The sequence below is a fragment of the Oncorhynchus clarkii genome, chromosome 10 (assembly GCF_045791955.1).
Source record: "Oncorhynchus clarkii lewisi isolate Uvic-CL-2024 chromosome 10, UVic_Ocla_1.0, whole genome shotgun sequence".
Taxonomy (NCBI): Eukaryota; Metazoa; Chordata; class Actinopteri; order Salmoniformes; family Salmonidae; genus Oncorhynchus; species Oncorhynchus clarkii.
This window is the reverse complement of record NC_092156.1, coordinates 61,075,887-61,095,485: the sequence shown is the minus strand read 5'-3', so window position 1 is coordinate 61,095,485 and position 19,599 is coordinate 61,075,887. Positions and strand designations below refer to the sequence as shown.

Here is a 19,599-nt window from a genome sequence, read left to right as displayed (position 1 = left end):
TGCGAGGGTTGACACGTTTAAATGTTTTCCTCACGTCGGCTGCAGTGAAGGAGAGTCCGCATGTTTTAGTTGCGGGCCGTGTCAGTGGCACTGTATTGTCCTCAAAGCGGGCAAAAAAGTTATTTAGTCTGCCTGGGAGCAAGACATCCTGGTCCGTGACTGGGCTGGTTTTCTTTTTGTAATCCGTGATTGACTGTAGACCCTGCCACATACCTCTTGTGTCTGAGCCGTTGAATTGAGATTCTACTTTGTCTCTATACTGACGCTTAGCTTGTTTGATTGCCTTGCGGAGGGAATAGTTACACTGTTTGTATTCGGTCATGTTTCCGGTCCCCTTGCCCTGATTAAAAGCAGTGGTTGTTCGCTAGCCCAGTGGTCTCAAATTTTTTAAACCACGACCCCCCCAAAAAATTCTGGCAATGTCCCTGCTTACCCTACCTGTATGCAGCAGAGGTTGCAGGAGACTGATGGAAAGCATGGTCTGTCTGCACCGCGAGCTATCACTTTGGTGGGCTTCCTGCAGGAGTGCATGTTGACTACTGGGTAGCCCCTTTCTTCCTCACAAATATCTTAATAAATTCAAGAGAATGTTACATTTTCATCACACAATATTTAAGGCAGTGCAAAGTTACAGCTATCTTCAGACATATAACCAGTAGCCACCCAAACTAGGACTATCTGAACACCATGCGGCTTTACCCTATTGTTCTGACAAAGATGCGTCCGTAGCATGTTAATAGATTGCTAAACTGTATATATATGCATAACTTTTATATGGATAATATAAACATAGGTCTGGCCTACTCTGTTTTTGCCATGCAAAACCGGAGAAAATTAAACAAGTGCTCTCTTGAGACTAATCTGGATATGCTGCCTGCCTTTGAGCGCTAATGCTGATGACTGGTCATTGGACAACAATCAAGCCATGCAACATTTTGGTTCTGAAGCATTGATTAGCATTGAGGCTCTGCATCTGTCCTCGTACTCGTAGACCTTAGTGCTGCTTTTGATACCATCGATCACCACATTCTTTTGGAAACCCAAATTGGTCTACACAGACAAGTTCTGGCCTGGTTTAGATCTGTCGGAAAGATATCAGTTTGTCTCTGTGGATGGTTTGTCCTCTGACAAATCAACTGTAAATTTCGGTGTTCTCCAAGGTTCCGTTTTAGGACCACTATTGTTTTCACTATATATTTTACCTCTTGGTGGTGTCATTCGGAAACATAATGTTAACATTCACTGCTATGCGGATGACACACAGCTGTACATTTCAATGAAACATGGTGAAGCCCCAAAATTGCCCTCGCTGGAAGCCTGTGTTTCAGACACAAGGAAGTGGAGGGCTGCAAATTTTCAACTTTTAAACTCAGACAAAACATAGATGCTTGTTCTAGGTCCCAAGAAACAAAGAGATCTTCTGTTGAATCTGATAATTAACCTTGGAGGTTGTACAGTCGTCTCAAATAAAACTGTGAAGGACCTCGGCGTTACACTGGACCCTGATCTCTCTTTTGGCGAACATATCAAGACTGTTTCAAGGACAGCTTTTTTCCATCTACGTACCATTGCAAAAATCTGAAACTTTCTGTCCAAAAATGATGCAGAATAAGTAATCCATGCTTTTGTCACTTATAGGTTAGACTACTGCAATGCTCTACTTTCCGGTTACCCGTATAAAGCACAAAATAAACTTCAGGTAGTGCTAAACATGGCTGCTAGAATCTTGACTAGAACCAAAAAATTTGATCATATTACTCCAGTGCTAGCCTCTCTACACTGGCTTCCTGTTAAGGCAAGGGCTGATTTCAAGGTTTTACTGCTAACCTACAAAGCATTACATGGGCTTGCTCCTACCTATCTCTCTGATTTGGTCCTGCCGTACATGCCTACACGTATGCTATGGTCACAAGACGCAGGCCTCCTAATTGTCCCTAGAATTTCTAAGCAAACAGCTAGAGGCAGGGCTTTCTCCTATAGAGCTCCATTTTTTATGGAATGGTCTGCCTACCCATGTGAGAGACGCAGACTCGGTCTCAACCTTAGTCTTTATTGAAGACTCATCTCTTCAGTAAGTCCTATGATTGAGTGTAGTCTGGCCCAGGAGTGTGAAGGTAAACGGAAAGGCACTGGAGCAACGATCCACCCTTGCTGTCTCTGCCTGGCCGGTTCCCCTCTCTTCACTGGGATTCTCTGTCTGTAACCCTATTACAGGGGCTGAGTCACTGGCTTACTGGTGCTCTTCCATGCCATCCCTAGGAGGGGTGTGTCACTTGAGTGGGTTGAGTCACTGACGTGATCTTCCTGTCTGGGTTGGCGCCCCCACTTGGGTTGTGCCGTGGCGAAGATCTTTGTGGGCTATACTCGGCCTTGTCTCTGGATGGTAAGTTGGTGGTTGAAGCTTTCCCTCAAGTGGTGTGGGGGCCTGTCCAAGGGTATGGGGTATTGTCGGATGGGGCCACAGTGTCTCCCAACCCCTCCTGTCTCAGCCTCCATTATTTATGCTGCAGTAGTTTGTGTCGGGGGTCTAGGGTCAGTCTGTTATATCTGGAGTATTTCTCCTGTCTTATCCAGGGTCCTGTGTGAATTTAAGTATGCTCTCGCTAATTCTCTCCCTTTCTTTCTTTCTCTCTCTCTCACTCAGGGGACCTGAGCCCTAGGACCATGCCTCAGGACTACCTGGCCTAATGACTCCTTGCTGTCCCCAGTCCACTTGGCCGTGCTGCTGCTCCAGTTTCAACTGTTCTGCCTCCGGCTATGGAACCCTGACCTGTTTACCGGACGTGCTACATGTCCCAGACCTGCTGTTTTCAACTCTCTAGAGACAGCAGGAGTGGTAGAGATGCTATGAAAAGCCAACTGACATTTACTTCTGAGGTGCTGACCTGTTGCACTCTCGACAACCACTGTGATTATTATTATTTGACCCTGCTGGTCATCTATGAACATTTGAACATCTTGGCCATGTTCTGTTATAATCTCCACCCGGCACAGCCAGAAGAGGAATGGCCACCCCTCATAGCCTGGTTCCTCTCTAGGTTTCTTTCTAGGTTCTGGCCTTTCTAGGGAGTTTTTCCTAGCCACCATGCCTCTTCACCTGCATTGCTTGCTGTTTGGGGTTTTAGGCTGGGTTTCTGTACAGCACTTTTATATATCAGCTGATGTAAGAAGGGCTTTATAAATACATTTAATTTAATCTGATTAGATTTCTTTGACAATAATTTGGTGGCCTACTGTATGTTAGAAACCAGAGAGAATAGGCAAAGTTATACATATAAAATACGAATGTTATGTATATGTTGCCAATTAAAATATTTATTAAGAATTTTGCTTTCTGTCTCATTGTAGTGACTGGGTGTATTGATACACCATCAAAAGTGTAATTAATAACTTCCCCATGCTGAAAGGGATATTCAATGTCTGCTTTTTAAATGTTTTACCCATCTACCAATAGGTTCCCTTCTTTCAGAGGCATTGGAAAACCTCCCTAATCTTTGTGGTTTAATCTGTGTTTGAAATTCACTGCCCGACTGAGGGACATTACAGATAACTGTATGTGTTGGGTGTAGAGAGGTACTAATTCAAAAATCATGTTAAACGCTATTATTGCATAGAGTGAGTCCATGCAACTTATGTGACTTGTTAAGCAAATGTTTACTCCTGAACTTATTTTGGCTTGCCATAACAAAGGGGTTGAATACTAATTGACTCAAGACTTTTCATTTTTTAAACATTTCTAAAAACAAAATTCCACTTTGACATCATGCGGTATTGTGTGTAGGCCAGTGACCAGAAAACTCCATTTAATCCATTTTAAATTCAGCCTTTAACACAACAAAATATGGAAAAAGTAAAAGGGGTCTGAATACTTACTGAAGGCGCTGTAAAGATGATGTTGTGGATAAAAATAAGTCAGCTATGATAAGTCAAAAGTCACCATCAGACAAACCTGACTGAACTATTTTGAAGTGAAGCGTAGGTGTTTGTTAGTGTGTATGTGTGTGTAGGTATATTTAGTAAGTCTATAATGGTTATAAAGCGCTGTTGGGTGTAAGTCCGAATGACCAAACATTACACATCAACAAGTCTTAAATGCACCACACCAACATGCTTTGAACAAAAAATCTGCATGAACTTGATGAATTGCATTAATTTTCTTATTAAAAGTGTCAAAACAATAGTTGAATGGAAGTAATGAAACAGGCATTTGTGAACATCATATAGCTTATAGTACAAACACAATATGCAACATACCTTTTAGGCTTACAGTGCCTTCGGAAAGTATTCAGACCCCTTGACCCCAAAATGACAAAGCGAAAACAGTTAACATTTTTGCTAATTTATAAAAAATAAAAACTGAAATATCACATTTACATAAGTCTTCAGACCCTTTACTCAGTACTTTGTTGAAGCATTTTTGGCACCAATTACAGCCTAGAGTCTTCTTGGGTATGCCACTACAAGCATGGCACACAGTATTTGGGGATTTTCTCCCATTCTTCTCTGCAGATCCTCTCAAGCTCTGTCAGGTTGGATGGGGAGTGTTGCTGCACAGCTATTTTCAGGTTTCTACATAGATGATCGATCGGGTTCAAGTCCGGGCTCTGGCTGGGCCACTCAAGGACATTGAGACTTGTCCCTATGCCACTCCTGCGTTGTCTTGGCTGTGTGCTTAGGGTCGTTGACCTGTTGGAAGGTGAACCTTCGCCCCAATCTGAGGTCCTGAGCACTCTGGAGTAGGTTTTCATCAAGGATCTCTCTGTACTTTGCTCCAGTCATCTTTGCCTCGATCCTTACTAGTCTCCCAGTTCCTGCCGCTGAAAAACACCCCCAAAGCATGCTGCCACCACCATGCTTCACTGTACGGATGGTGCCAGGTTTCCTCCAGACGTAACACTTGGCATTCAGGCCAAAGAGTTCAATTTTAATTTCATCAGACCAGATAATCTGGTCTTTAGGTGCCTTTTGGCAAACTCCAAGCGGGCTTTCATGTGCCTTTTACTGAAGAGTGGTTTCCGATGGCCATTCTACCATAAAGGCCTGATTGGTGGAGTGCTGCAGAGATGGTTGTCCTTCTGGAAGGTTCTCCCATCTCCACAAAGGAACTCTATAGCTCTGTCAGTGACCATCGCGTTTTTGGTCATATCCCAGACCAAGGCCCTTCTCCTCAGGTTGGCCAGGCAGCCAGCACCAGGAAGAGTCTTGGTGGTTCTAAACTTCTTAATTTATTAAGAAGGATGGAGGCCACTGTGTTCTTGGAGACCTTCAATGCTGCAGAAATGTTTTGGTACCCTTCCCCAGATCTGCGCCTCGACATAATCCTGTCTTGGAGCTCTACAGACAAATCCTTCGACCTCATGGCTTGGTTTTGCTCTGACATGCTCTGTCAACTGTGTGACCTTATACAGACAGGTGTGTGCCTTGCCAAATCATGTCCAATCAATTTACTTTACCATAGGTGGACTCCAATCAAGTTGTAGAACTTGATGATTAATTGAAACATGATGCACCTGAGCTCAATTTCCCATAGCAAAGGGTCTGAATACTTATGTAAATAAGGTATTTCTGTTTTCGCATTATGGGGTATTGTTTGTAGATTGCTGAGGATTTTTTATTTATTTAATCCATTATAGAATAAGGCTGTAATGAAACAAAATGTGGAAAAAGTCAAGGGGTCTGAATACTTTCCAAAAGCAGTGTATATGCCTTATATATCACACAATATCTGGACGCAATATTCTACTCAGGAATATTCAACAGTGAAATCTGTAACTCTCATATATCAAATGCACCTGTGGGTCTTTTCGGTTGACAACAATGAATTCATCTTTGTCTTTAATGCAGAGTTTGACATAAACTTCAGAATCTATCGAGTAGAACGGTTACTTTCTACGTTATAGAGTGGAATGTTTTTTCTGCTGGTGTATTCTGAGGTAACTCCTCTCTGAGAAACTTTTCCCGCAATGCGTACAGGCAAACGACCTCTCTCCCGTGTGGACCTTCAGGTGCATCTTCAAATGGTGCTGGTGGGAGAACCTTTTCTCACACTGGGGGCAGCTGTAAGGTTTCTCCCCTGTGTGGACCCTCTGGTGCCTTTTCAGGCTGGAGGAGTGGGAGAAACTAGCCCGGCACAGGTGGCAGCCAAATGGTTTCTCCCCTGTGTGGACCCTCTGATGCCTCTTCAGGTCACCAGTCTGGGCAAAGCGCATATGACACTGGGTACAGCTGAAAGGTTTCTCCCCTGTGTGGACCCTCTGGTGGATCTCCACCTTCTGGAGGCAGCTGAAGCCTTTGTTACAGAACATGCAGAGGAACCGTTTCTCTTTACTATTTTCTGATGCGGCTTCCTCTCCCTGAGCCTGGACTCTAGCCCTGTCGTTTAAGTTCAATTTCTGATCAAAAAGAACACGGCTGTGTGAATCGGAAGGCCCCATCGACGTGGACACTAGGTCGCGATCCCTGAATGCTTGTAAAGTGGAGTGGGTCGCGACAAGTGCATTTGTCTCCAAGCTTTCCCTGTAATCTAAGAAATCTCTGCCCTGTGAGTGTCCGTCTCCAAGGTGACCATCTCCAATCCATGTGGGAGGAACGTCGCCCTCCACTTTCACAGTCAATTCATCTACGACCAGACCCTCCCCTTTCTTATCTAGGCCCCCTTCAGAGTATACACTACTACTGTACTGATTCCAGTGTCCTCTAGACAAATCAGTCTGTGTCTCTAAACCCAAGAGCATGTTGTCAGGGTCCATCTCTGTAGCGTAAGAACAAGACGGATCATCACTGCTATTGTCTAACGTGTCACGATCACCATCTCCACACGAATGATCCTTCCTCTGGCTCTGATGAAATACTGGTAAGTACTCTGAGCCAGGAGCCGGAGGACAGCCCAGTGGCCCCAGCCTCTCTGGGTCTGACCTGTGGTCAGATCCTGTGTGTAAAAGGCTTTTTGTTACAGTTAAAGTCTCTTTGTCTGTCTCTGACTTGAGGACGGCGTTCGGCGTTCCACTGAACTCCGTGATGCTGCGTCTGGTCCTGGGCTGGGGCATGGGGTTGTTGGATTGGTCCCCCGTGGCTCCAGTCTGGATGTCTCTGCTGTGCCGTGGGTCCTCTTCTCCTTCAGTCCTCTCCTGCTTGACCAGAGACGATCCTCCAGGACCTGCAGCCTCTCCATCTGCAGACTGACACAAGAAGAGAGGAGGTTATTACCGGTGCATGAGTTGAATTGGATAATTATCTCAGGTGATGAGATAATGGGCATAATACCAACCCAGAGATGGTGCTAGTGGGGCACCTATTTAGGATAGATAAAACGGGTGCATTATGAGGGTCTGATTAAGATGTGGTGAGCTGTAACGTTGAGGACAGTGCCAGTGGTGTCTCTACAAAAAGAGACCAACAAGCAGTTGTTACAACAACAAGAAAATAGCTTCAAGTGTTTTGTCCAAATACTGGTGGATTCTACTTATAAAAGAATGGACGACCTGACCAGAGGTCCAGGACCTGAAGAACAGTTTGCAGTTCTCCCAGGATCAGCTCGACGAGTTGAAACATGAGAACGGCAAGATGACATGAATCTGTAAGTCATTGAGAGAGGACATCAGTTCTGTGTGTAAATCCATGATAACAATGACAGATAAATCAGACTATTTCGAGAAATGCTTCTGGGGGAGGTGTTGCTGTATATATTCAGAGCCATATCCCTGTAATGCTTAGAGAAGATATTATTTCAAGTGTTATTGAAGTGTTGTGGTTGCAGGTTCACTTGGCACATCTAAAGCCTTTTCTTTTGGGGTGTTGCTATAGGCATCCAAGTGCTAAGTCAGTATCTAAATAATACATGTGAAATGCTTGATAGTGTATGTGATGTAAACAAAGAGGTCTACTTTCTTGGGGACCTGAATATTGACTGGTTTTCATCAAGCTGTCCACTCAAGAGGAAGCTTCTTACTGTAACCAGTGCCTGTAATCTGGTTCAGGATATTAAATCAACCTACCCGGGTGTTTACAACCACTACATGAACAAGATGTGGGGCAGGTAGCCTAGTGGTTATTGCGTTAGAATAGTAACCGAAAGGTTGCAAGATCGAATCCCCGAGCTGACAAGGTAAAAACCTGTCGTTCTGCACCTGAACAAGGCAGTTAACCCACTGTTCCTAGGCCCTCATTGAAAACAAGAATCTGTTCTTAACTGACTTGCCTAGTTAAATAAAAGGTAAAATAAAAAAATCCACATGTATCAATAACATTTTTATTAATGCTGTAGAACTTTGTTCTAATTGGATGCAGTGATCCCATTGGATGCAGTGATCACAATATAGTGTCTATATCCAGGAAAGACAAAGTTCCAACAGCTGGTCATACAATAGATTTTCCTGTGACTCTTATGTGGATGATGTTAAAAATATTTGTTGGTCTGATGTGATTAATGAGGAGCTTCCAGATGCGGCACTTGATGAATTCATGAAACTGCTTCTTCCAATTATTGATAAACATGCACCTGTTAACTTCTTATGGCATAGGGGACGCTTGCGTCCCACTTGGCCAAAAGCCAGGGAAAATGCAGCGCGGCAAATTCAAATAAAATGATATAAAAATCTAACTTTCATTAAATCACACATGTAAGATACTGAATGAAAGCTACACTCGTTGTGAATCCAGCCAACATGTCAGATTTCAAAAAGGCTTTTTGGTGAAAGCATAAGAAGCTATTATCTGATGATAGCACAACAGTAAACAAAATTCCGTCCATATATATCCAAAATGTCTATTTATTTGGCGCGTTTGATCCAGAAAAAAAACAGCTTCCAAATTGCGCAACGTCACTACAAAATATCTCAAAAGTTGCCTGTAAACATTTCAAACTACTTTTGTAATACAACTTTAGGTATTTTTAAACGTTAATAATCGATCAAATTGAAGACGTGTCTATCTGTTTTCAATAGAGGACGAGAGGAAACTAACGCTACTTTTCAAGTCTTGCGCAACTCTCAACAGTGTTACCCATTTCCTAGATGGCTGTACTTCTTCATTGCACAAAGGAATAACCTCAACCAAATTCCAAAAACTGGTGACATCCAGTGGAAGCGGTAGGAACTGAAAACAAGTGCCTAAGACATATTGTTTCAAAATGAGAACTCACTGAACAGACAGAGACCTAAAAAAAAAAAATCTGAACTGTTAGTCGTCGGGGTTTTGCCTGCTACATATGTTCTTTTATACTCACAGACACGATTCAAACAGTTTTAGAAACGTCAGAGTGTTTTCTATCCAAATCTACTAATAATATGCATATCTTATATTCTTGGCATGAGTAGCAGGAAGTTGAAATTGGACACGCTATTTATCCAAAAGTGAAAATGCTGCCCCCTATACCTTAAGAAGTTAACTTCATAGGGCTCAATTCCCGTTAACGGGATCGATTTGACAACAGCCATTGAATTGCAGGGCACCAAATTCAAACAGAAATCTCATAATTAAAATTCCTCAAACATACAAGTATTATACACCATTTTAAAGATAAACTTCTTGTTAATTCAACCACAGTGTCCAATTTCAAAAAGGCTTTACGACAAAAGCATACCATGCGATTATGTTAGGTCAGCGCCTAGTCACAAAAAACATACAGCCATTTTCCAGCCAAAGAGAGGAGTCACAAAAAGCAGAAATAGACCTAAAATGAATCACTAACCTTTGATGATCTTTATCTGATGGCACTCATAGGACTTCATGTTACACAATACATGTATATTTTGTTCGATAAAGTCCATATTTATATCCAAAAATCTGTTTACATTGGTGTGTTATGTTCAGTAATGTTTTGCCTCAAACATCCGGTGAATTTGCAGAGAGCCACATAATTTACAGAAATACTCATCATAAACTTTGATGAAAGATACAAGTGTTTTACATAGGATTAAAGATAAACTTCTCCTTAATGCAACCGCTGTGTCAGATTTCAAAAAAGCTTTATGCGATAATCTGCAATAATCTGAGTACAGCGCTCAGCCACCAAAACCAGCCATACAGATACCCGTCAAGTTGTGGAGTCAACAAAAGTCAGAAATAGCATTATAAATATTCACTTACCTTTGATGATCTTCATCGGAATGCACGCCCAGGAATCCCAGTTCCACAATAAATGTTTGTTTTTCTCTATAAAGTTCATCTTTATGTCCAAATACCTCCTTTTTGTTCGCGCGTTTAGTTCACTAATCCAAATGCACAAAGCGCGGGCACTAAGTCCAGATGAAAAGTCAAAAAAGTTCCATTACAGTTCGTACAAACATGTCAAACGATGTATATAATCAATCTTTAGGATGTTTTTATCATAAATCTTCAATAATATTCCAACCGGACAATTCCGTTGTCATTTGAAAGGAAAGGGAAGGGAACGGAGCTCGCGCTCACGGCCACGCACGATAAAACACTAACCCTCTTTCAGCTGAGTCACCTGCTTTGAGTGGTCTTATTCTCTCCCCTTTCACAATAGAAGCCCGAAACAACTTTCTAAAGACTGTTGACATCTACTGGAAGCCTTAGGAAGTACAATCTGACCCCATTTACACTGGATATTGGATAGGCAATCACTTGAAAAACTACAAACCTCAGATTTCCCACTTCCTCGTCAGATTTTTCTCAGGTTTTTGCCTGCCATTTGAGTTCTGTTATATTCAGACATTATTTTAACAGTTTTGGAAACTTTAGAGTGTTTTCTATACAAATCTACTAATTATATGCATATTCTAGCTTCTGGGCTTGAGTAACAGGCAGTTTACTCTGGGCACCTTATTAATCCAAGCTACTCAATACTGCCCCCCATTCCCAAAGAAGTTAGCAAAGAGTTGCAGTCTGTTTTGGAATGGGTGGCCAGTAAAAACTGGTCCTGAACATCTCAAAATTAAGAGCACTGTATTTGGTACAAATCATTCCCTAAGTGCTAGACCTCAGCTGAATCTGGTAATGAATGGTATGGCTGTTGAACAAGTTGAGGAGACTAAATTACTTGGCGTTACCTTAGATTGTAAACTGTCATGGTCAAAACATATAGATTCAATGGTTTCAAAGATGGGGAGAGGTCTGCCCGCAATAAAGAGACGCTCTGCTTTTTTGACACCGAACTCCAAAAAGCAGGTTCTGCTTGAAACAACGTGTTGAAAATCCCAAACTGTTTGCATAGTCAACTTACACACTGCTCTGACACACACACTTATCCCACCAGAGATGTCACAAGGGGTCTTTTCATAGTCCCCAAATCCAAAACAAATTCAAGAAAATGTACAGTATTATATAGAGCCATTATCTCATATTGCTCAACCAAACAGCAAACCTGGTTTCAAAAAACAGATAAAGCAACACCTGGCGGCACAAATCCTCTCCCCTATTTGACCTAGATAGTGCCTTTTGAAAAATGTATGTAGTTCTGTCCTGGAGATGTTCTTGTCTAATGATGTTCTGTCATTCTGTATTATGTTTCATGTTTTTTTTGGGGGACCCCAGGAAGAGTAGCTGCTGTTTTTGCAACAGCGAATGGAGATCCTAATAAAACAACAAATACCAAAAGGATTATGCTTGGACCTTATCTAACATAGATGTTAACACAGTGTCAGAGAAATGAACCCAAAGCCAAGCCCTACGGAAAACATAAGGTATGTGGACGATGTAATCACTGTCGGATAAACGCAAACAAGTGGAACAGATGAGCGAGGAAAAAGAGCCTGCAATATCTCTCAGTCAAATTCCCGGTGCCTAGCGCCATGGACACGAAAGGCGATTTGTATCGAAACTGTCTGTTTTTCCGTGATCAGTGGGAGATTTATGAAATCGCTACGGGCTTAGATAAATAAATAAAAAGACCTGCATGTGCGAGTGGCAACACTGCCCAGTATTAATGGAAGACAGTGTCATATACTTCAGCGTCACCTAGGTCTGTGGGAAGAGGATTGGAACAATTCAAAGAAAATCCTTGACGTTTTACAAAGTTGAGAGTTGTCGGGTCAATATGTTGTGAGGCTGCATCAATTGTCTGATTCATGTGATTTCAGTGCAATGAGAGACGAAATGATCAGAGACAGACTTGTGACTGGCTGTAACGATAACAGGGTAAGAGAAAGTATGCTGCGCAAACTTACACTGACTAAAGCCATAGGTCTATGCAAAGCAAGCGAACAGACACCGATCCAATTAAAAAAGATGAACACTGCCCCTGAACAGGCTGGAATCTGTCAATTATGCCACTCAGAACAAATACAGAAACCATGTCGATGAAAAATGGAAACAAAATTTTGTCGGACAGTGACGCAAGGCGGAAAAATACTAAAGATGGCTGCATGTACTGTGGATCAACACAGACAAGAGCCAAATGTCCAAATTCGGTGGAATTGTTTTTACAATTTTGCTAAAGTGTGCAGACAAAGTAAGCCTGTCAATCTGCTCAAGCAGGATATGTGCAGTGATCATCATGATGATGAAGAAGCTGACATGCGACACATGACAGGTGTCAATTATGTAAAGCTTTCCCCACTAACAACTGTGAATAGGATCCAAGCAGCATGATCAAATGCCAGCTAGACAGTGGCTCCACTGTTAATATACTCGGCTAAAAAGACTTTATGCAAGTAATGCAGGATGGAGATGAAAAGCCACAACCAAGCAAGGCGACGGCTGTACGATGGCTCGGTTATGACACCAGCAGGGGAGTGTGAACTACAAGACAATCATGATGGGGAAACAAATGTGCTAAAGTTCCAAGTGGTGAAAACCTTGCAGCAGCAGCCTCTCCTTTCAGCAGCAACGTGTGAAAAGGTGCTACAGCTCAACCACCAACATGTCGTTAATCATGTCAGCACTAAAGAAAAACTAAAAGGTCCCATCAGACTTGAACACCTTCGCGGGCAAAACTGAAACAGTTTGAGGATGTTTTTGAAAGGGCCCATGGGGGCTCTGCTAGGTGAGCTCCACCTGGTGGGGGATGAAGCTGTTAGACCAGTTCAACAGCTTCCCAGCCGAATCCCCATCCCACTGAAAGAAAAGATACTAAAAGGCTGTTGATTCAATGGAGGAACAGGGTGTCATTACAAAGGTCACCAAACCCTAAAAGGGGGTAATTAACATGGTTGTGATGGAAAAGCCTGGCAAAATAAGAGTCTGCCTCGATCCATGTACCCTGAGCATTACCGAATACCTACCATTGAAGAGGTACAGCCAAGCCTGGCAAAAGCAAAAATCTTTTCGGTTATGGATGCAAAAAATGGGTACTGGCAGGTACATTTGGATGAAGAGAGTAGTTACCTCACCACATTTTGGACCCTCAATGGTAGATACCGGTGGACAAGGTTACCTTTAGGAGAGTGAAACCAGCTGCAGAGGAATATCAGCGAAGTCAAACGGATGCACTTCAGGGACTGACAGGAATAAGCGTCACAGCTGATGACATCCTGGCACACGGCTGTGGTGTCACAATGGAAGAAGCAGTGCAGGACCATGACCACAACCTGACTCAGCTCTTACAAAGAGAAAGGGAGATGAATCTATAGCTGAATAAAGACCAACGTTAAGCTCAGGCTCACAAGTATTACATTCATAGGACATCTTTTGACAGCTGAAGGCCTGAAGCCAGACTAAGAAGGCGGAGGCAGTACAGCAAATGCCGCCACCTACCGACGCAAAAGCAATGCAGCGACTGGTTGGTTTTGAAAATGACTTAGCCAAATTCTTACCTCATCTGTCTGACACTTGTGAGCCATTGCGTCGGCTGACCAATAAAGATGTGCTGTGGGCTTGGCGTCCTCAACATGATGCTGCATTAGCGCAAATCAAGAAATTGGTAAGCAACCAACCAATACTGAGGTATTATGACCTCTCTGAGGAAGTGACCCTACAATGTGTGGCAAGTGACAAAGGCCTAGGGGCAGCGCTCCTGCAGAAGGGGCAGCCCATTACATTTGCTTCGAGGACATTGGCACCCACAGTGAAAGGATATGCTCAAATTGAAAAGGAGTCCCTGGCCATATTGTTCGCCTGTGACCAGTACCTTCATGATGGGGACTTTATCACGTTGCACACTGATCCCAAGCCGTTTGAGGTCATCTTCAAAAAACCTCTTCTGTCTGCCCCGTAGCAACTACAAAGGATGACGCTAAAGCTTCAGTGTTATCAACTCCAGGTAGTATACAAGAAAGGAGTAGAGCTTCACATTGCAGCTTTCTTGTCTTGAGCAGCACTACCAACAGCTAGTCACAGGCAATAACGGACAAATGAGACTGTACATGCTCTACAGGCTGAGGTTGAAGATGTGAACCATGCTACTGATCACAACATCTCCCCGTAGACATGGGATGCTATCCAAAGCTCATTCAGCAGAGGACAAGACTTCTCGAACGCTTCAGTCTTCTATCCTAAGAGGCTGGCCGGACATAAGAAAGAGTACGCCCATCCTAGTAAGGGACTGCTGGACATACAGAGACAAACTCACAATGCAGGAAGAGGTCGTAGACAAAAGGCGACAGGGTGGTAGTGCCAGAAACTCTTCGCCCGATGATTCTCTCTCGTATCCAAGCAGGGCACTCAGGGATCAAAGCCAGTCTCAGGAAAGCCAGAGACTCAGTATTCTAAATTAAAACATTTTGTGGCTGTGTGCGGCATATGGAATGATAATCGACCTAAGCAGCAAAAGGAAACCCTGCAGCCACATGATATACCAAAAGTTTTACCTAAAGTGGGAATGGATCTGTTCACAGTAAGAGTGTTCCTTTCCTGATTATAGTGGACTACTATTACCATTTCTGGGAGGTGGAGAAAGTGATTGACACAACAGCCGCTTGCATCATCGATGGTTGTAAGCAGGAGTTTATCAGATATGGCATAGCAGATAAGGTGTAGTTACGGATAATAAGCCCCAGTTCACGAGTCACGACTTTGCTTTGTTTGCAAAAGCCTGGGAGATCCATCATGTGTCCTCCTCATCCTACCACAGTCAGAGTAATGGTAAGGCTGAGTCAGCAGTGAAAATAGCAAAGACTCATCACAAAGGCTATACAGAAAGGCAGAGATGTGTGGCAAGCCATTTAGGCGTGGAGAAATACTCCCACAGAGGTCTTCGGGCAGCAGTCCTGTACGTCGCTTAATGTCTAGACGCACTCGCTCTCTGCTGCCAACAGCTCCCAAGCTCCTCACACCTAAGGTCATTAGGGATGTTCAGGCACACACGCGTGCACGTCAGGACAAGTCAAAACATTACTATGACCAGCATGCAAAAAAATCTGCCTGTAATAAAACAAGGCCAAACTGTCAGAGTACTCCTGTCACCTCAAGCCAGAGATGCCATATGGAGTCTTGGCACATGCATAGGGCACATCAGCGCAAGGTCATATGAGGTGGAAGTAAAGTGCCGAAAGAATCGAAGGAACTGGAGGGGCATACGCCCAGTTCAGGAGAGCATAGGGCACAGGAGGGCCACATGGGAAGACTGTGAATATCCCCTGGATGGTGTGGGCAGGACACATAATGAGGAGATGGGGAATAACCCACCAGGGCAGTTATCTCTGCCGACCGTTCCTCCACAATTTCAGGAGGATGTGGAAGATGAAGAAGAGGCCCTGAGGCTCCCAGAAGTGCCCAATATGCTACCAGTGCGCCACACTAGGACAAGAAAATTCAAAAGGTGTTGACAATGTAAATAGGTATTTTCACTGTGGTATTAAAATGGTATGAAGTGCTTGAGCAAATTCTATATGAAAAGGAAGATGTTAAGACAATGGGCATTAATACCAACCCAGAGATGGCGCTAGGATAGATAAATCACATTTTATTGGTCACATACACATGGTTAGCATATGTTATTGCGGATTGTGGCGAAATGCTTGTGCTTCTAGTTCCGACAGTCCAGCAATATCTAACAAGTAATATCTAACAATTCCACAACAAATACCAAATACACACAAATCTAAGTAAGGATTGGAATAAGAATATATAAATATGAATGAGCAATGTCACAGCGGCATAGGCTCAGATGGATAGTATTGAACACAGTACACACATATGAGATGAGTAATGCAAGATAGAATGTCGTGACCTGTAACATGTAATACCTGAGTAAAGGATTATTCTTGCATCTTATCTCACTCGCCGGCGTGAGTTATTCACACACACATATTAACCGTAGGCAAGTCTCACAAGTATACAAGTGAAAAGCTGAGGGGAGCCTTTCTGAAATAAACAGGCCACATTTGAGTTACAAAGCAACTGTAATTGTTGGTGTAACTCTATAACACTAACCTTTATCACGATAACATGCTGGGTTGAGGTTCCACTCCCCTCATCAACAGTGAATGGTTGGTCATCTCTCCATGTATTGTGTCCCGCTGGCTTCACAAAGCTCCTGTGGCCTCCAGTGAGATGTCCTTCACCTGAGAGAGTGATTGGAGGAAAAGAGGTGGTTAGGTTAGCAGTATATTGTACACTATTGACACTGTCTACAATTGGCAAGGGTGTAAGGTAACACTAATTATAACTTATTGATATACTATTTATTGTTTGATGTATTATGTTCCATGCATCACATTGTTTTCAATTAGTAAATAATAGGAAAAGCAGTAAATCAATCATCTGGTTACAATATGATATTGTGTCTTTGTGCAAGATAGCCAATTAATCAAGGAAATTATTGCATTCTATCCAAACACTGACCAAGATCCAATTATGGGTAACACATTTGAACACACGTGCAGAAGGGAACGGGCGACAGGCACTGAACTATATATGAACGGCGACCTTCTCCGCAGCCTTCTGCAAAAAGTACCTCTTGCAATTCCTCTGTATCGGTCGAGGATCTTGACACTTCTGGGACGACTGGCGAGGACGCGCTCTCGCATTGTCCTCTCTGCGCGCTCCCGTGACACCTTCATTTCCAGTAGTTTCCTCCGTAATACCCTGTTTTCTTTCCGGCTTTGAGTTATTTCCAAACGAAATACTGCATAGTCGTCGTCTACGACTTTACAGATCTCTGCCACGGCCGCATTCGCTAGCACCTCCATGATGGAGGCTATTTGAGTGTGAAAAACCATACAGTTAGCCATTGTTAGCAGCTAGCGTAACCTATATAATATCTACCAACCAAGTCCTGTCTCTAACACGAATTAAATAATACATTGGGTATGTGATGCTCTGCAGTTAAATTAGCCATATTTTGAGTTCCATGGTGTTTATAAATGTCTAAATAACAATAATGAAAAAACGCTAATGTGTAAATTGTTCTTGGTCATTGTTTACTTCCGTATACACTGAAGAGAAAGGGCGTTATTAGTTGGCGTCAAAGCTAGGGTGTCTTCTTCGTGTAGCTTTCCAGCAGACTAGAGGCTGTGTTGCTTATTGCTGCCCTTTGCAGGTTGGAGTGCGGATAGAACCTTTTTGGTAAAAGAAAAAGGAATGGGAAAATCATAAAAGTTACCGTTGGTTCTACATTGATAAAGTTTTACCGTAAAGTTATTGGTCCCCTCTCCATGTCAAACAGTTGGATTCATTATTAAGGGGGTAAGGTGAAATCACCTTAACTCATGATATTCTCTTACCTAATTTAAATAAGTGTCAACATCGGAAAAGGCTAGTTTGCAGAGGGACGTGGTTTATATAGCTTGATTGCTACTCTACTGGTGCCAAAATTTAACAGGGTGTCAGCAAATATAATTAAAAGTTTACACCATTCATCTACGGCAAAGATACTTCTATGTTTCCCTTTTTGGCTGTGCCTGGTGTTAGCGAGTTACTGGCTAGCTAGGTCTTCAGCCAGCATGGACCAAAAGGGTCGTTCAAAACTCCAACGCAGTTGTCAGGTCAACACACCCGTCAGTGCTGCTGTGAACTGCATCACAAGAGACATGTCAAACGGAAGATTTATATATATATTTTTTAATTAGCTTAGCTTGAGATGATTTTACTGCAACTGCATCCAAGTTGCTTGATATAGGCATTTCAAAGAGCTGCCAGTCAAGGCAAGCTAAGCTGTCCACACACCCAACCTGTCTTTTCTAACTTCCTGGTAGTTAGTCATGAGAAAAAAAGTATGTTTCAGAATGACTGTTCAGGACCTCTAAATTACACCACCATTTAACCCTGCACCTATACACTATCCCCAAAGCCCCACCACCCCATCCCACTACTTTGGCCTTAAGAGATCCTACATCACGCCATCAGCATTGGAGGATGGTACCCCTTCTCTCAAAACTCCCTGTACATTTTCTGCACTAAAATCTCTCACATCCAAATATTTCTGCTGCTGCAACTACCACATCTATCTTCTGTGATTTCTGCTCCATCAGTGCAGTGCGGTTGATCACCATGGCTATAAAAGCAATAAATCCAACCTGACAAAATCTAATTTTCTCTGGTTCTCTCTCTTCAGGCCTACTCACTAGGGGGCTCCCAGTCAAATCACTCACCCTCTACTCTCTTCCCTGCCTCAGCATAGGAAACGTTCCTCCCTAATCGAACTCTGGCAATCTCAATTTGTCTCTGAGGGCACTTCGGATCCCCAGCTGCATGGGCACAGTTGACAAACAATGCTTTATCTATCACAACTGTACACTCCCTTTGACTATTCCCTCCTACACATTTCTCACATTGTGGGATCTCCCTTCTACACCTAGCTGCAACATGTCTGAATCTTGAGCACCTAAAGCACAGTAGCGGGCTCGGAACATAGGCCCTCACAGAATAGCAAATATAACCTAACCTGACCTTATCAGGTAGAAACTGTGTCAAAGGCTCAACAAGACAGACAGGGTATTCTCAGTCTTACCATTGCCACCGGGTCTACAGTACGTCTCACCAAACAGCAGGCGTCACAAACACCAGGAATATTATTTTTAATTTGATCCACCTCTACACTCAACACTGCCCCACTGATCACCCCTTTGAGCGGTGCCCTGTTCCAGAGAGCAAAGCATGGCACAGGTTGAGCCCCGAGCAGCGAAGCACCTGCTTCCTCTGGGCGGAGGATGCATAAAAAAATAAAAACAATTACACTTCTTGCAACTTTCACAGACGTAACCGTTCCAGTTTGTCCTTTACCCAGCTTGACACAACGTATGGGTCGGACTAAAAGCAGGAATCCACTCTTTCCAAAAATCTCACTCCCACTGGTCCAAAATCTTTTCCGGTAGAATTCACAGGGCAAATATTGGAAGTCTCTACCACACCTGTCACCGCAGGTAGGCCCACTTCATCCTGGTCTACATCACCACTGCCCACCGATTCCATGTTGAGATCCTCAAGAGAGCAAGAAGACCTAAAGACAAGATTGTGTACTCCGGAGATTGTCTGAACTTAGCTCCATTCTTAAGCTTTCGCGTCATCACACCTCCCATGCTGTTCTTTGAAATATGATTCTGCCTATTACATTACACATCAGACTTTCTATTCATGATCGTGATCTTTCAAGCTCAGAGAAGACTTTAGAAAAATTACCCTAAATTACCTAAAGAATAATGGCTAACTAGATCCCAAATCTGTGGAAAGGACGGAAACCTATAGGTTCTAACTTCAAAGGAAGCCAATGAAACTAAGACCACTTTAATTGTAAATGATAAACAAGAAAACAAAAAGTCA

The 19,599-nt window shown here is 43.0% G+C and overlaps 1 protein-coding gene across 1 annotated transcript; it reads right to left on the bottom strand.

Annotated features, from left to right (window-relative positions):
- Positions 1-3,769: 3,769 nt before the first annotated feature.
- LOC139418906 (uncharacterized) lies at positions 3,770-17,278 on the bottom strand. Its single transcript, XM_071168687.1, has 3 exons — positions 16,796-17,278; positions 16,273-16,403; positions 3,770-7,178 (listed from the first exon to the last, which is right to left on the bottom strand). The coding sequence occupies exons 1-3, from the start codon at positions 17,070-17,072 to the stop codon at positions 5,895-5,897; spliced, it is 1,692 nt and encodes a 563-aa protein (XP_071024788.1). The 5' UTR covers positions 17,073-17,278; the 3' UTR covers positions 3,770-5,894.
- Positions 17,279-19,599: the final 2,321 nt, after the last annotated feature.

Excerpts from the sequence above, each read along its gene's own strand:
- LOC139418906 (XM_071168687.1), bottom strand. The coding sequence starts at position 17,072 with ATGGCTAACTGTATGGTTTTTCACACTCAAATAGCCTCCATCATGGAG. Across the intron at positions 16,404-16,795 it reads ATACAGAGGAATTGCAAGAG|GTGAAGGACATCTCACTGGA; the intron begins GTACTTTTTGCA and ends TCACTCTCTCAG. Across the intron at positions 7,179-16,272 it reads AGCATGTTATCGTGATAAAG|TCTGCAGATGGAGAGGCTGC; the intron begins GTTAGTGTTATA and ends TTCTTGTGTCAG.